This window comes from Capra hircus, chromosome 1, assembly GCF_001704415.2.
Source record: "Capra hircus breed San Clemente chromosome 1, ASM170441v1, whole genome shotgun sequence".
In the NCBI taxonomy this organism is placed as follows: Eukaryota; Metazoa; Chordata; class Mammalia; order Artiodactyla; family Bovidae; genus Capra; species Capra hircus.
Window position 1 is genome coordinate 44,464,752 of NC_030808.1, and position 15,047 is coordinate 44,479,798.

Genomic DNA, 15,047 nt, shown 5'->3' on the forward strand with positions numbered 1-15,047 from the left:
GGACTTGTATATTCCAGACATTTCACATAAATGGAATCGTAAACTATGTGGCCTTTCTGTGTCTGTCTTCTTCCACAAACAGCAGGTCTTCAAGGTTCATCTAATTCTTACATGTACTTCATTCTATTTTAGGGGCTGAATAATATTCCATTGTATAGACAAATCAGTGTATTTATCTCTTCACCAGCTGGTGGACATTTGAGTTGCTTCCACTTTTTGGCTCTTATGAATAATGCTACTAAGAACATTCATGTACAAGTTTTTGTCTTGACATAAATCCTCATAGGTATATACCTAAGAGAGTAACTGCTGGGTCACAGCGTAACTCTAGAAACCACCCCCTACTAATTTCCAAAGGGATTTTACCATTTTACATTCCTACTATCAATGTGTGAGAGTTCCAATTTTTTATACATCTATATCAATGCTTTTAATTGTCCAAATTTCTGATTATGGCCATTCTAGTGGGTATAAAGTTATACCTCATTGTGATTTTGATTCACATTTCCCTAAGGTCTAATGATGCTGAGTATATTTTCTTGTTCTTATTGGTCATTTGTACATATTCTTTGGAAAAATGTCTACTTAGACTCCTTTCCTACTTTTAAATTAGGCTTTTTATTGTTGTGTAATAAAGACGACTTAATATTGTATGCATACAAGCTCATTATCAGATATGTGACCTGGGAACATCTTCTCCCATTCTGTGCTGACCCCCCACCATCACTTTGTCATCTGTGCTGCTGGTGTCATCCCTAAGGAACCACTGCTTAATTTAAAGTACTGAAGATTTCCTCCTTATGTTTTTTCCTAAGAGTTTTATAGTTTTAGCTCTTACATTCAGGTCTCTGATCCATTCTGAGCTCATTTTTGTACATGGCATGATATGTACATTACTACCTGCCATTAGAACAAAGTCATGATCAGGAAAAAAGAAATAAGATTCTTCTCCAAAGTTTTTTTCAAGGCAAAAGTACACAGATGTTCTCAATGAAACAAGCAAGAATGCCCCCATGATAATAACAAAAACAGAACATATCTAATTATCAGGAAATAAAGACAATTAGTACAAGGCCATCTTAAACTTGAAAATCTCATTTTGAAAAGGACTTTAAACAAATACTTAGTTTAAATTACTTTTGTTTACAAGAAGTTAAGATAAAATTTGCTGGCAAATACTTAAGCCTTGTAAATAACTTTCATTTTCCACAAAATACATGAATGATTCTTTTGGAGGTGAAGGAAGCCAGAGTTTACTTAATTCAGTGAGGGAAAAGAGATGTTAATCAACCAACAGTACTTTGGTGGCCAACATTTGTTCTTATTATGCTGAAATAGAGGGCTCATATAATTTAACAGATCCCTACCAAATCTCAATTATGAAAATAACTGCATATACACAAGAACACTTAGAAAATGAAAAGCTGTTCCAACCAAACAACTGCAAAAACTTTTGATATGTTTCTATATTACAATATATTTTTAGATCTTGTTGTTTTCCTCATGTAAATAAACTCTTTCAGAATACATTAAATGTGGTTACTTTTTATTAAATCCATTGTATATTCTTATACTACACATTGCATGTTATTTATAGTATTATGACATATTGCAAGTTATTTAATTATGTTTAGCACTGCTACATCACCCTTACTCCTACCCAAATATAGTCCAATACAGTAGGCAGAAGCTATACAGGGAAGCTGAAGCCAAAGATGCTGTAGAAAAAACAATCCTTTCTTAGTTAAACTATCACTGATATGTCTCTTTTAGTTTCACTGCACCAATTCAATCATTATCAGGTGTAGTTCCTTTGAAAACAAAAAATAAGTCTTTTAGAGAATGGCAATTGAAATGCCCAAAATTTGGCAAGACATATCTAAAAGCCTTTTCTTATTAATTTTTTTCACATGCACACACACAGAGTTTTAAAAGTACCTTCACATTAGCTTCTTGCAAGCTGATGACCTGATCTAAATCTGGTTTGGCTGCATTGGCATTGCCAATAAGCAAGTAGAAAGTAGCTCGTAGTAACAATGCTTCTGCCATGTATTTTCCTTGAGCATCTATTTCTTTTGAGCATTCACTTATGATTTTATCATAGTTTTCTTCTTCCATATACTGTTTGGCCTTTAAATATCCAGAACTGAAAATAAAATGAGCAGAGGAAATTATAAATTTTATCATTTGTTACTAATAAAACGAACATAACAAATTACTAAGAAAGGATCCAATGCTGAACCTTGCCACACTCAGGACACCTGAACTGTCCTTTCTCCCTTAACAAGTTAACCAGCCAGTGCGGGACTGGAGGTGGTCATGGAGGTGTGTGTGGGGGTGGCACCTTAGGACTTTTGATGTAGACTGGGGTCTTCTTGCTGCCTTGGGTTTTAAAAAGGAAAACAGCAGAGAAAATGGCAGAAACCTAGGGTTATTGTCCAGGCTTCAACATTTAGACACATGAAAAAGTAAGCGAATGACAGACTGAAATGCAACATAGGAAAGGATCCTGTCTTAGTCACCTTCTTGTCTGTGGCACACTGATGGCACTCAACAGTTACTTTATGACGAACAGAAAGAACAAAGAAAGAGAAAATAAACAGGTGAGTTGGGGGTCCCAGAACCCAAGAGAAGAGGTGTGACCTGAGTTGTACTTTGTAAACATTAAGCAAAGGGAATAGCTAAAAGGCTCTCATCTAGAAGTTGTGCTATTTTACCTAGAAGAACAGACCTAGAATGAACAGGTGGGAATATCAAAGAAGCAGACTGGAGCCCACTAGGTTCCTCTGTCCATGGAATTCACAGGCAAGAACACTGGAGTGGGTTGCCATTTCCTCCTCCAGGGGATCTTCCCAACCCAGCGATCGAAAACAGGTCTCCTACATTGTGGGGAGTTTCTTTACCATCTGAGCTATAAGGGAAGCCCATCACTTTCAGAATGAATAGGTGGGAATATCAAAGCAGCAGACTCTTCCATCAAATAGGACTTAAAGAAAACACCCTTCTCTTATTTTTTAAAAAGCAATGACCACAATATTATCACTTGTCTAGGATGATTTTATTCAGAACACTTGTAGAAGGGATTTTTTGAACTGAAAAGGGAAATTACACTAGACGTTCTTGAAGGGGTCTTACACATATAAGGCATATTACATAAGAAAAAATATAAGGCACATTATGTAAGAAAACCATGTTTTCTTATTTCATTTGCTACCCACTCTGAATAGAGAGAATTGGCAAGTGACTTAAAAGTTATGTCAGTCAAAACTTAGAAACTCTGTGCTAACCTTTCCTATAATTAACATTCTAATACTCCTGCACTAAGACAAAATAATTAGATTGGAAGTAATAATGGTTCCTATTTACTGAGAACCTAAGTTCTAGATGCTTACAAACATGACCTGTAAACCTCACAATAAGCCTCAAAAGTAATCATTATCTCTCCATTCAAAAGTTGATAAAGCTAAGTTGGCTCAGAGTAAAGTAGAATTTAAAAACTTAGAACCAACTCCAGTTAGTGTTCTGGTGAGAGACAGTTATGTCCAATCATGTCTCAATGTAGCTTTTAGAATAATGGTATTAAAACTTCACAGTAATTTTTCTGGGATTAGGACTACCTAATCAGAAGAAGCAATTATTGGCATCACCCTCAACATTTACTTCCCATCTACAATTTTCTTAAAGAGATTGTTCATCAACTAACACAACTCACAACATCTTGGCAAAATTATGTGTAGCATCCTCCCTTAAAAGGTGGCCAATAATGATAGAAAAATTGAGAGATAGAAACCAAAAGCAATCTTTTCCCTTAAACATCCCAATATGCTATAGGGGCAAAATTATGCTTTGCTACGGAACAGCATTCCCTTTTCTTCCAAACTCATTAGAAAATGTCATGTTGGTAATAATATTGTGTCTTCTCTTGGAGAGGTGAGCTAGCCTCAACAGCAGAATAAAAGTATTGCTAAATATAAATGGATAAGCAGGCTAGATAGCTTATATATTATATTACTCGACTGCCAGTTTTAAACACAGAACCTGGTACTTTGACTTCAGCTCTCTACAAGAGTAAACACAAACTCAAAGAATGGCATTTTCCTAGGCATGCAGGAGAAACCTTGAAGACAGTCACTCTTTTGGGCACTTCTAAAAATTAAATTAGAAACTTCCTTGCACTAAAACATCTGGATATTGACCTACACGATCATTTTTTAAGTTAGTCCCCCTACTCAAATATACTTAACCACTTGACTCTCTGGGAACTCTCTTTAGAATATTACGTAGACCTTAAAAGCTGGGCAGACTCCTGGCAGTAAAACCTTGAGTTACCAAAGATGTAACACTCAGGTTATAGTAGACATGTGTGAGAAAAGAAGTATTTTTATTATAATAATATTATTATCTTATATTATAATTTTATTATATTCATAAAGAAAGTGAAAGAAAGTGATGTCGCTCAGTTGTGTCTGACTCTTTGCGACCCCGTGGACTGTAGCCTACCAGGTTCCTCCATCCATGGGATTTTCCAGGCAAGAATACTGGAGTGGGTTGCCATTTCCTTCTCCAAATCTTCCTGACCCAGGGATTAACCCCGGGTCTCGCGCATTGTAGGCAGACGCTTTACTGTCTGAGCCACCAGGGAAGCTCTATTATATTCATATCCATCTATAAATAAGTTTTTTAAAGAGATGACTCAGAGTCCCACTTTGGCTCTATGGCAGCAAGTGAAAGCGAAAGTCGCTCAGTCGTGTCTGACTTTTTGCGACCCCATGGACTATTCAGTCCATGGAATTCTCTAGGCCAGAATACTGGAGTGGGTATTCTGGCCTAGAGAATAAAGTGGCCTTTTCCTTCTCCAGGGGACCTTCCCAACCCAGGGATCGAATCTAGGTCTCCCACATTGCAGGCGGATTCTTTACCAGCTGAGCCACAAGGGAAGCCCAAGAATACTGGAGTGGGTAGCCAAGAATACTGGAGTGGGTAGCCGATCCCTTCTCCAGTGGATCTTCACGACCCAGGAATCGAATCGGGGTCTCCTGCATTGCAGGCGGATTCGTTACCAACTGCGCTATCAGGGAAGCCCTCTACGGCAGCAAAAACCCCCACAATCCAATTCCCCCACAAAAAGCATTAAGCAGACACTATACTTGAGACACACTTACTTTTCTTTTACTTCTAAAGCCTCCCCTTCCTTGTCTTTATCTTCATCAGACTTCTCTCCTTTAAGCATTGGCTGAGAAATTATATCATCCGTGAAAGAACTGAAGTAAGATTTGATAAATTGTGGAGATGGCATCAGAGGTTCACGATTCTGAAATTTAATCATATTTAAATACATCGAAATAGAAAACACTAACCAAAGAAGCAGACGCATTTGTAGAACACTGGGAACCATGCCATAAAAACTGGCACCTCATTTTCAAATAACTGAAGACTATCAGGCTCAAACTGTAGGGTGATAGACAGTGAAAATGGTAATGGTGCCAGTCCCAGCTTTTCAAAAAACGTTTTGAATGACAGCCTTTCCCTCTCTGAAGATGTAATATGTCAAGAATCTTATAACCACACACTAAATTAAACCATCTACTAACTGTGTAAGACCAGTGCCAATTTATACAGTATACCTTTAAAAACTTTAGAAAGCAAGAGTTGGCAATTTTTTTCTGTAAAAGGCCAGATAGTAAATATTTTAGGTTTTGTATGCCATATAGTGTCACAACCACTCAGCTCTGCTGTTGTAGTTTAAAAGCATCCAAAAACAATGTGTGAGTGGCTGAGTTCCAAAAAAACATTACTGGCACATTTATCAAACAGGTGGCAGACTGGATTTGGCCTGTAGGCCACTGTTTGGAAACCTCTAATATACGTGAATTCTTTTAATACTCTCTAGGTACAATCTGGACATAGTTCACATTCTTATTTTAAAAGGCCAGAAAATCCCAGTATTATAGGAAAAATAAATATAATCCAGATCTAATTTCAGTCATTACCATCATGCCCAAATTTAAGCAGGATAAATTAGCAATGACCCATTACAATGCATATTTCCTCTATTATTAACCAATGCAGGTTAATTTACCTTATATTTTTCTTTGGCTTTCTCTTTTCCAAGAAGTTTAAGAACTTTATCAGCTAACAGCATGCTCTGTTGATTTTGGAATCCTTCTAATATACACACAGCAGTGACATCTAGAAATGATGCAAAAAAATAAGAGTGAGTATGAAAATTATTGCAAAGATGACTAGCAGCATCAAATCGGCTCAGTGTTACCACAGAAAGCCAAACTAAATTCATAGCTTTATGTGGCTGTCATTTTCAATAAGTTTATTCTTAACACTTTGGTTTTACATACTTTACAATCAAACTCAAAGCTCAGGAAGTCACTCTACTTCTCCAGAATTCACTTTCCTCACCTGTGAAATGAAAGGGACTATACTACATGATTTGTGATGCCTCTCACTGCTCTAACATTGTACATAGCAAATAAAACAAGTAACCCGGGAATATTCTCTTCTGGACAGTAAGTATAGGCCAAATCATAATGTGGCTCTCTCATGTCTGGTCTTACTTTTTTTTTTTTTTATAGGCCTCAAGGTTACTCCTTGTCTCCAAAGCCATCTTGCCACAGAGCTCTCAATGAAATCTGCTTCAAAGTATCATTTTAACCTGGCTATGCTATAACTCAATATACCGTGGTTTGAAATGAAAAAGATCAATGTTTCTTTAACTTCCCAACGTTTCATTCAAAGTGGTCAACAAGACTGTCCCTCTCTTTTTTAATCAATTTCTCACAACTGCAAACCCACGCTCCTCCAAACAAGTCAACCTACTGCATGTTCCCCTGACACTCTGGCTAGTGCCAATGTCAGTGTCTTCTCCCCCTCCCATTTCTCCATCTAAAACCCATTTAAACGGCTCTCTGTGATTAGCTCTTAATAACTTCAAGGTCTGGTTCAAAACTCAGAAATCTCTTTTTCAAAGCAACACTCCTCCTATCCATCACCAAAGTATATAATACCGCAAAACCTCAAGTTTTTTCTAAAATGTTCTCTAAAACCACTCTCAACTGGTAACCCAGATTTTAAAAAACAAAAGAGCTTTCTCCTTTTAAATAATGATATTATTAAAAAAAAATTATGGCTAAATTTCTGATTATTGATGCTCTTAAAGAAGATTTAAATATGTACTGGGAAAACACTTTTAGACTGTGAAATCTGCATTTTGGGTTAGCTCTACATTAACTGGAACAATGTACTTTGTAGGTCAGTGGCCAATACCTTAACTGAAGTTTTAGCAACAGATATGGCTAATTAGAGGCCACTGAATATTTATGATATTTACTGAGAACAGCAAATTCACTTGATGCTTTGTATCAATTACAAAATTTCTACTTGAGTAAAGGATAATGTTTGAAAATAGCAAGGGCAAAAAACAAATGTTTTCTTTAATGATTTATCTCAAAATTATTTCATATTGATATAGGATATTAATTGAAAATATGCAGAATCTTAAACACTCAACTAAACCTCTCTTCTGATTTCTTATTCATGAAATTACACTGATGATGTTGCCAAGTTTAAAATGTGCAGTATATTAACTTTAAATCATTTAATTCAATAGTTGGGAACAGAGATGGTACTCAAGTATCCACAATGTCAACTGAAATCATAGAACAAAGTTTCAGTTAGGGAAGAGTCAAACTTTTAAACACAATTGATTTCTCTACTCATAGGCAGAGTTGCATACAAATTTACCATTGACTACAAAACCTTTAGTAATTTTCATATGTAAACACAAAAATACCCTCACCTTCTAAACATTCCTTCTTATTGTCTAGCTTCTCGTGGGCTTTTGCACGTCTAAAGAGAGCTTTCACATATTTGGGATTAAGTTCAACAGCCTTTGTACAATCTTGTGCCACCTCTTTCCATTTTTGCTGTAATTGAAAGTATTAAAAAACAAACAAAAAAAAGTCACACTGAAGGAAGCACTGTTCAATAGAAATCAGTTTTCTAAACTCAGCAGGCTGAGTATTAAGAGTCCCACAACAGAAAACATATTCCCAATTCATACAAACAGTTAATAGCCACAACACATTATAACAGCTCCATACAAATAACTGCAATAAAGATAAGCAATCTGATTTTTAAAAATAGGTAAAGGACACAAGCCATCTTTCTACTACCACATTGATAACCTACCTGCATCTATGTGATCCTATCATTTCCTTCTTCCTCCTTTTAAAACTGAGGACGCACCCCACTTCATCAAAGGCCAACCCTCCACTTGCAGTAGGATCTATACTCCCCCCACGTCAAGGACTTCACTGGTAGCTCTCCTGCCTCTGCAACAATCTGCTTCTCTACTCAATCATCCCTATTAGCATAAAAACACTTGCTTCAGGATCTCCCATCTTTTAAAAAACCCTCCTTTGATTCCGTAATTCCCTACAGTTACCACCCCATTTCTCAGCCCTCATTATTGCCAAACCTCCAAGGAGTAGCTACTCTGCTTAATTTCCACCTACTTCCATGGCTGCTCCTTCCCAATTTCTGTAGCTGACTTCTCCCCACTATCTGATTTCTGCTGGAATGCTCAAGGACTCATCCCATTAGGTAATCACATCTATGGTCCTGTAACACCTAAAATTAGAGGACTCCCAGATTTATCTCCTTAACCCAAATCACTCTCCTAAAATACAGACACTTCTCAATTCAACTGTCTGCTTGGCTGTCTCAATCCTTCCTCACGCCACTATTATTAAAACTCCTGCTTCTCTTCACCCTTCACACCCAATGCAATAGCAAGCTCTACTGGTTTTCAGCTTTCCTTCATGTCTCACCTTGGCAACTACAACAACCTTCCTCAGCCCCCCTGCCTCCACTCTTGCCTCCCTCCAATATACTGATAGAACAGTGAGAACAATTTTAGATGATGTTCTTGCCCTATTAAAAATCCTTAAATACTTCCCATTACAGTCAGAATCAAATCCAAACTTCTTACCATTGCAAGGCTTTGCCTGATCTGGCCTCTGCAACCTCTCCAGTTTCACCTCTCTATATCCCAGGATCCTTTATCCACACTTCTTTAATCATGGCAAACTCTTTTCTGCCTCAGAAGCAATTACATACACTATTTTCTCCATTTGTAACACTCTACTTTCCACTATTTGACACACCAACCGCAATCATTCCTCTATTAGAGAATCAAAGGCTTACCCAGATGTCATTTAACAGTTCACTGTTGCGTGATCTTTGAGTTCAATGCATAATTGTCTGCTTTTACATACTCAGGCTCCTACTACAGTAACCTTTCATATATAACACAGTCAACAAACTACGGTCGAACAAAAAATGTAGAGACTACAAATGACTGATAAACATGGAAAAAGATGGTCCACTTCACCACTATCTCAAAAAGTGCAAATTAAAAAGGAGAAGATAGAATATTTCTTCTACTAGAGTGGCAAATATTAAGACCAATTCACACAGTGAGATACTAGAAAACAAGTATGCTCAAATATTATTATTAGAATAGGTACTAATACTATCTCTTTATAATTCCATTTCTGAATTTTATTCTCAGAAAAGTATGCAAAAAAAGTATTTAAAAAATATTTACTGCAACACTGAGTGCAACAGGGAAAAGAGGAAGTAATTCAAAAATGTTCATCAATAGGGAGATGTTTTCCACTGTAGACTTCTCTGGTGGCTCAGAGGCTAAAGCGTCTGCTACAATGCGGGAGACCCGGGTTCAAGCCGTGGGTGGGGAAGATCTGGAGAAGGAAATGGCAACCCACTCCAGTACTCTTGCCTGGAAAATCCAATGGATGGAGGATCCTGGTAGGCTACAGTTCATGGACTCACAAAGAGTCAGACACAACTGAGCGACTTCACTTCACTTCACTTCCACTATATAGCTATGTAACAGCTACTACCTACTGGCTTTAAAAAGAATGAAACAGATCTGTGTGTGCTATGAAAAGTTGTACCAGATACAGTGGCAACTGGAAAAATACATTGCAAACAATGTAATGGGAATTGATCTTTTAGTCTTATTTCCCCCCACATATGCTACTATTACATAGATGGAGGCAAAAGCTGAAGAAATAAGACCTAAACTGCTGAGGTGAATGGGGTCACCAGAAACATTAACTTTCTTTATTATCTAATTTTATAAAATCTGATATATACAACTTTGGATTATATGTGGAATGAGCAAAACTAAAATTTGTTCTTAAAAACCTATGTGATTAAAGGATATAAAACCAAAACAAAACCCCTATAATTTCAAAACAACTTCAAAAAGTGTATTAGACATATTTGAGGGGCATTAGCTAAAACATTATGCAAATAAAGAGAAACAAAAAGAAGAAAAACCAACCTACGATACATACCAATTGCTCAAAGGCAGCAGCTCTGTTTTGATAAAATGTGGAAAGGTCAACATTCTTCTCTGTAGGACACAAACTGATAGCCTCGGTATAGCACTGAATAGCTTGTTCATATTTTCCCGCTTTAAAATATTTGTTGCCTTTGTTCTTGGCTGCTTGGGCTCTATCAAGTGAGTTCTGAAATACAAGGGAACAATTATGAAACACTTACCAATACGCAGTAACAGATTCAGCTCACAGTGACTACATGACACACTGAAGAAAAAAATGGAAGGGCAGAATGGGTGGTCACAACGCAAGTCACTCATATTTATCTCTTCATGGGAGACAGGAGTCTTTAATAGGACTGCTAAGTAAATCTTTAACTTGAAAAACACACTTTCCCCCCGCAAAAGGCTGTGTTGCTTTAAGGTATACCACTTTTCCACTGAACTCTGCCAGCAAGAGTTTTCATAACCAGTCTAATGGGCAAAAAACTAGTTCTCAATCAGGGATGATTTTCCTCTAGGGTACATTTTATAATGCCTGACAACATTTTGGACTTTCACACCTAGGGGTCGGGGGAGATGCCCCTGGTATCTAGTAGGTAGATACTAGAGTGCTGCTAACATTCTACGATGTACAGGGCAGCACCCCGCAGCAACAACTTATCAGATCCAAAATGTCAATAGTGTCAAAGCTGCAAAACCCCAGTGTAACATAATATTCTGATATTATTTTAATTCACATTTTATCCACTATAAATGAATTTGAAAATCTGTTCACGTTTATTGGCTATTTGATTTTTTCATTCTGAAAACCATTTAATCACATGTATTGGTGTTTTTCAATTAGGTTGTTGGTCAACAGTGCAGAACAGATACTAGAAACACTTTGCCATCCTCATTACAACAGTTATCCCAAACCTATTATTTGCAAATGAATAAAAATTTGGCACTCCTATCTTTGTCTCAGTATCTGCTTCCTAGAGGACCCAATTCACATACTTCATGAATTGGTAGCTAATAGCCACTGAGGACAGTTGCAAAAGCTTCAGTCAACATCTGGGAAGCATCTTTGTAGATAAATCCAGTTACTTAGGTTCAAGCTACTAGGTCCAAGAGCTCTGTGGCACGTCTTCACCCCAAACTTTGTCAACATCATTCAACTTTAACAAATATGTGATTATGAAAGAACCCATGTATTTCCAACAGGTAAACACTGACAAAGCAAAAGCAGAAGTAGCTGCCCCTACAACGAACTCACAAAGCCCCTGTAAGTTCACAGGGCCCTTGTGAAGGGTAAGTTGCTTGGGACCTAGGGCATCTCAGTCATGAAGAGATGATGGGAGGAGAGTAAGCTTTTGTATCTGTTATCTTCTCCCTTACTCAAGCTTTTTTTTTTTTTTTTTTGCTACTTTTTCCTTCCATTTACCTTTTGTTTCCCTTCTCCTTTAGTCTAAATGAAACTACAGTTAGTTTTAAAAAAGTATAGTGTGCAAAGAAGGATATGCAGGAAACTCTAAGTTGAGAATATTAAACAACTAGTTTAAGGTAGCTAGTGTCAATAAGTGAAGTGAAAGTCGCTCAGTCGTGTCCAACTCTTTGCGACCCCACAGACTATACAGTCCATGGAATTCTCCAGGCCAGAACACTGGAGTGGGTAGCCTTTTCCTTCTTCAGGGGATCTTCCTAACCCAGGGATCGAACCCAGGTCTCCCGGATTGCAGGCGGATTCTTTACCAGCTGAGCCACCAGGAAAGCCAATAAGAAACGTGCATATTTTAAAATGAGATGCAAAAGGGTGAAACGAGTCAACTAAGACACAAAAAGAGTAATATATAAATATGAAATCTTTTACCTGTAAAGAGCCTTAATCATCTTGCAAAAGTTTTGACAGTAAAAAAAATCCTTGGCACATTAATAATAGAACTAGGACCTTCTAATGTAGTTGTGGTTTCCAGTTGCTGGAAAACTGCACTTGAAGCAACCTCATCAATGCTCCCATTCCACTAGAGAAACAGAAGCCATACTGGAGCAGGGCTGCATCACCCAGGAGCGAGGAGCCCCTCCACCCAAAAAGCCAGTGACGAACACACTGTGTCTGTCTTCCAGGAAACCATATCGTCAAGAATTGCTAACATAAAGGAAAATTAACACCACGAAGGAGAGGCACCCCACTCATAGTTTAAAAACTAGTATTTGAGGAAGCAGGATAAACAAAGCAAACAGAAAATTTAATATCAGAGGAATGAGCGGTAACCACATTCATTTTAAAAAAGGCTGCTTTTAAAGAGCACCAATTAGACATCTTGAAAACTAAGAATTATCATGATAAAAGTAGATGGACTGTGTATCAGAATGGGCATAACTGAGGAGCAAACAGGTAGCAGGCAGAGGCAAGTGAGTCTGCCAGAATGCAAGAAGAGTAGAGGGCAGGGGGAGGAGAAGCTCAGAATGCGAGAAGAGTAGAGGGCAGGGGGAGGAGAAGCTTGGAAGAGAGTCAGATGACAGGGAGTATGAATCCCAAAGTTCCAACACCTATCTCTCTGTGTTAGAAGGAAGGCATAGAAAGGAGTGTCTTCAGAAAATATCAGAAAAATTCCTGACACATATTTTTAGATATATCATGGTGAAATTTCACAGTATAAATCCTTAAAGTTTTCAGGTAGAAAAAAAAAATAAACACACACACACACAGATTACCTACAAAGAAAAAAGAAACTGGGGTCAGACTATCACCGACATTATGTATTAAAAAACAATGGAGCAACAACTTCAAAGTCCCGAAGAAAGATTATCTTGAACTTAAAATCTTATACTTAGCTAAATCAGCATTTAAGGTTTAACACAAGAACAGAAACTGAGGTATACAACTTTCTTACCACTAAAAATGAACTCCAAAGTCGGGGAGATGATCAATAAAACAAAAAAGCAGGAAGGGGAGGATAAAGGAAGAAATAAAAAGGTGGAGTAAATATGGCAAGAATCACCAAACATGTCAATAATAACAATAAATGTGAGTAGCTTAAATCTCCCTATTAAAAATAACCTTTTAAAATTAAAAAATAACTACATGCCACCTACAGGCATGAGCTAAAACAAAATGACAGGTCAAAAAAAGAACGTAAAAAAGTTACAGAATGCAAATTCTTGCAAAAAAGAAGGCAGTATCAGACAAAATACCATTCAAATGCCAAGGATGGAGCACAGAAGGGGGGTTTTATTGATAAAAGGTACAATCTACCAAGAAAACATCATGACCACAAACTTTTATGTGCTTCAAAAAAACTTCAAAATAATGAAACTCAGTTACTTTTGATGTTAAATACAACAAGATAAACATTATTTCAATTTCTTATAAAAAGTTTACAATGTTTCTAAGTCATTGAGAACATGGCTAATACACAACCTAATACACTAGGGACTGCTGACATAGAAAGTAAGCTGCTATATTAAATGCCTGTGAGAAGTATGGTTGACTAGTTATTATTTTTACTAAAGATTTGAGGATTAAAAAAGAACTTTCTTGGGTCAGAGTAATGACTTTGTTTCATTAGCACAAACAGGCAATGAACTCTTTCCTGTCTATTGGAAGTTTAAGGCTACATACAGGATACCACACGAATACAAGGAGAGGCAGTCATGTGAGTGCAGATAAGTTAAAAGAATAGAGAGAAATATGGAAAGGTACACAAGGCTTCCTCTCCTTAGCAAGATGGGTACTTCTTATTTTTATTTCAGCAAAGTCTTTTTTTTTTTCAAGTCGCTCAGTTGTGTCTGACTCTTTGTGACCCCATGGACTATAGTCCAGTGGAATTCTCCAGGCCAGAATACTGGAGTGGGTAGCCTTTCCCTTCTCCATGGGATCTTCCCAACCCAGGGATTGAACCCAGGTCTCCCACATTGCTGGCAGATTCTTTACCAGCTGAGCCACAAGGGAAGCCCAAGAATACTGGAGTGGGTAGCCAAGCCCTTCTCCAGAGGATCTTCCCAACTCAGGAATCGAATTGGGGTCTCCTGCATTGCAGGGAAGCCCTGATAGCAGTCAGCAAAGCTATCAGGGAAGCCCTCACAGCAAAGTCTAAAACAACCTAAAACCAACCAAGACATTTTGAACACAAATGTTCAAGAACACTTACAGACTGTTTACTTCTTTCACTTACCATTTCCCTCCATTTAGTCAAGTTTTACAATAGATTCCCTTTAAAAATTATTATAGACTTTTTTGTCTCCTAGGGTCAAAATCAGAACCTGCTTAATTTCCTTTCCTTACTGTACTAGGAAAAAAAATGATGCTCTGAATGAAACTGAGTGGACAAGGATCAAATTACACAGGCAAATCACCAAACTGCAAATTTTCATCCACTGTCACTCCAGAAGGCAACCAAACCACAGCTGGGAAGAGCAATGTCTCCGTGAACCTATCACCTTCTGCTCACCACACTCCCTCCACAGCCACATTACTTTCTAACTGCTTCCCTTCATTAATAAAAATGAAGGGAAAGAATGGCATTACCACAGGGACAATACAGAAAAGCTAATTATTTTGGCCCAATGATAAAATTTAGGACAAAATGTGAGCTTATCAATCAACACCAGCCTTCTACTCTTGTCACGAAACATAGTGATTATGAAACTTCACGTAAAACTTTACACGTAGCTTTACAAAAGT

At 37.4% G+C, this 15,047-nt stretch overlaps 1 protein-coding gene across 1 annotated transcript in view; it reads right to left on the minus strand.

Moving 5' to 3' along the window:
* Positions 1 to 15,047, minus strand: part of TOMM70 (translocase of outer mitochondrial membrane 70) — a 38,526-nt gene that overhangs the window by 16,021 nt on the left and 7,458 nt on the right. The window contains exons 2-6 of the mRNA XM_005674841.3: positions 10,398 to 10,571; positions 7,811 to 7,937; positions 6,080 to 6,189; positions 5,163 to 5,311; positions 1,939 to 2,146 (exon numbers count right to left, since the gene is read on the minus strand). Coding sequence (XP_005674898.3) covers positions 1,939 to 2,146; positions 5,163 to 5,311; positions 6,080 to 6,189; positions 7,811 to 7,937; positions 10,398 to 10,571 — 768 coding nt within the window. The remainder of the gene's footprint in view (positions 1 to 1,938; positions 2,147 to 5,162; positions 5,312 to 6,079; positions 6,190 to 7,810; positions 7,938 to 10,397; positions 10,572 to 15,047) is intronic.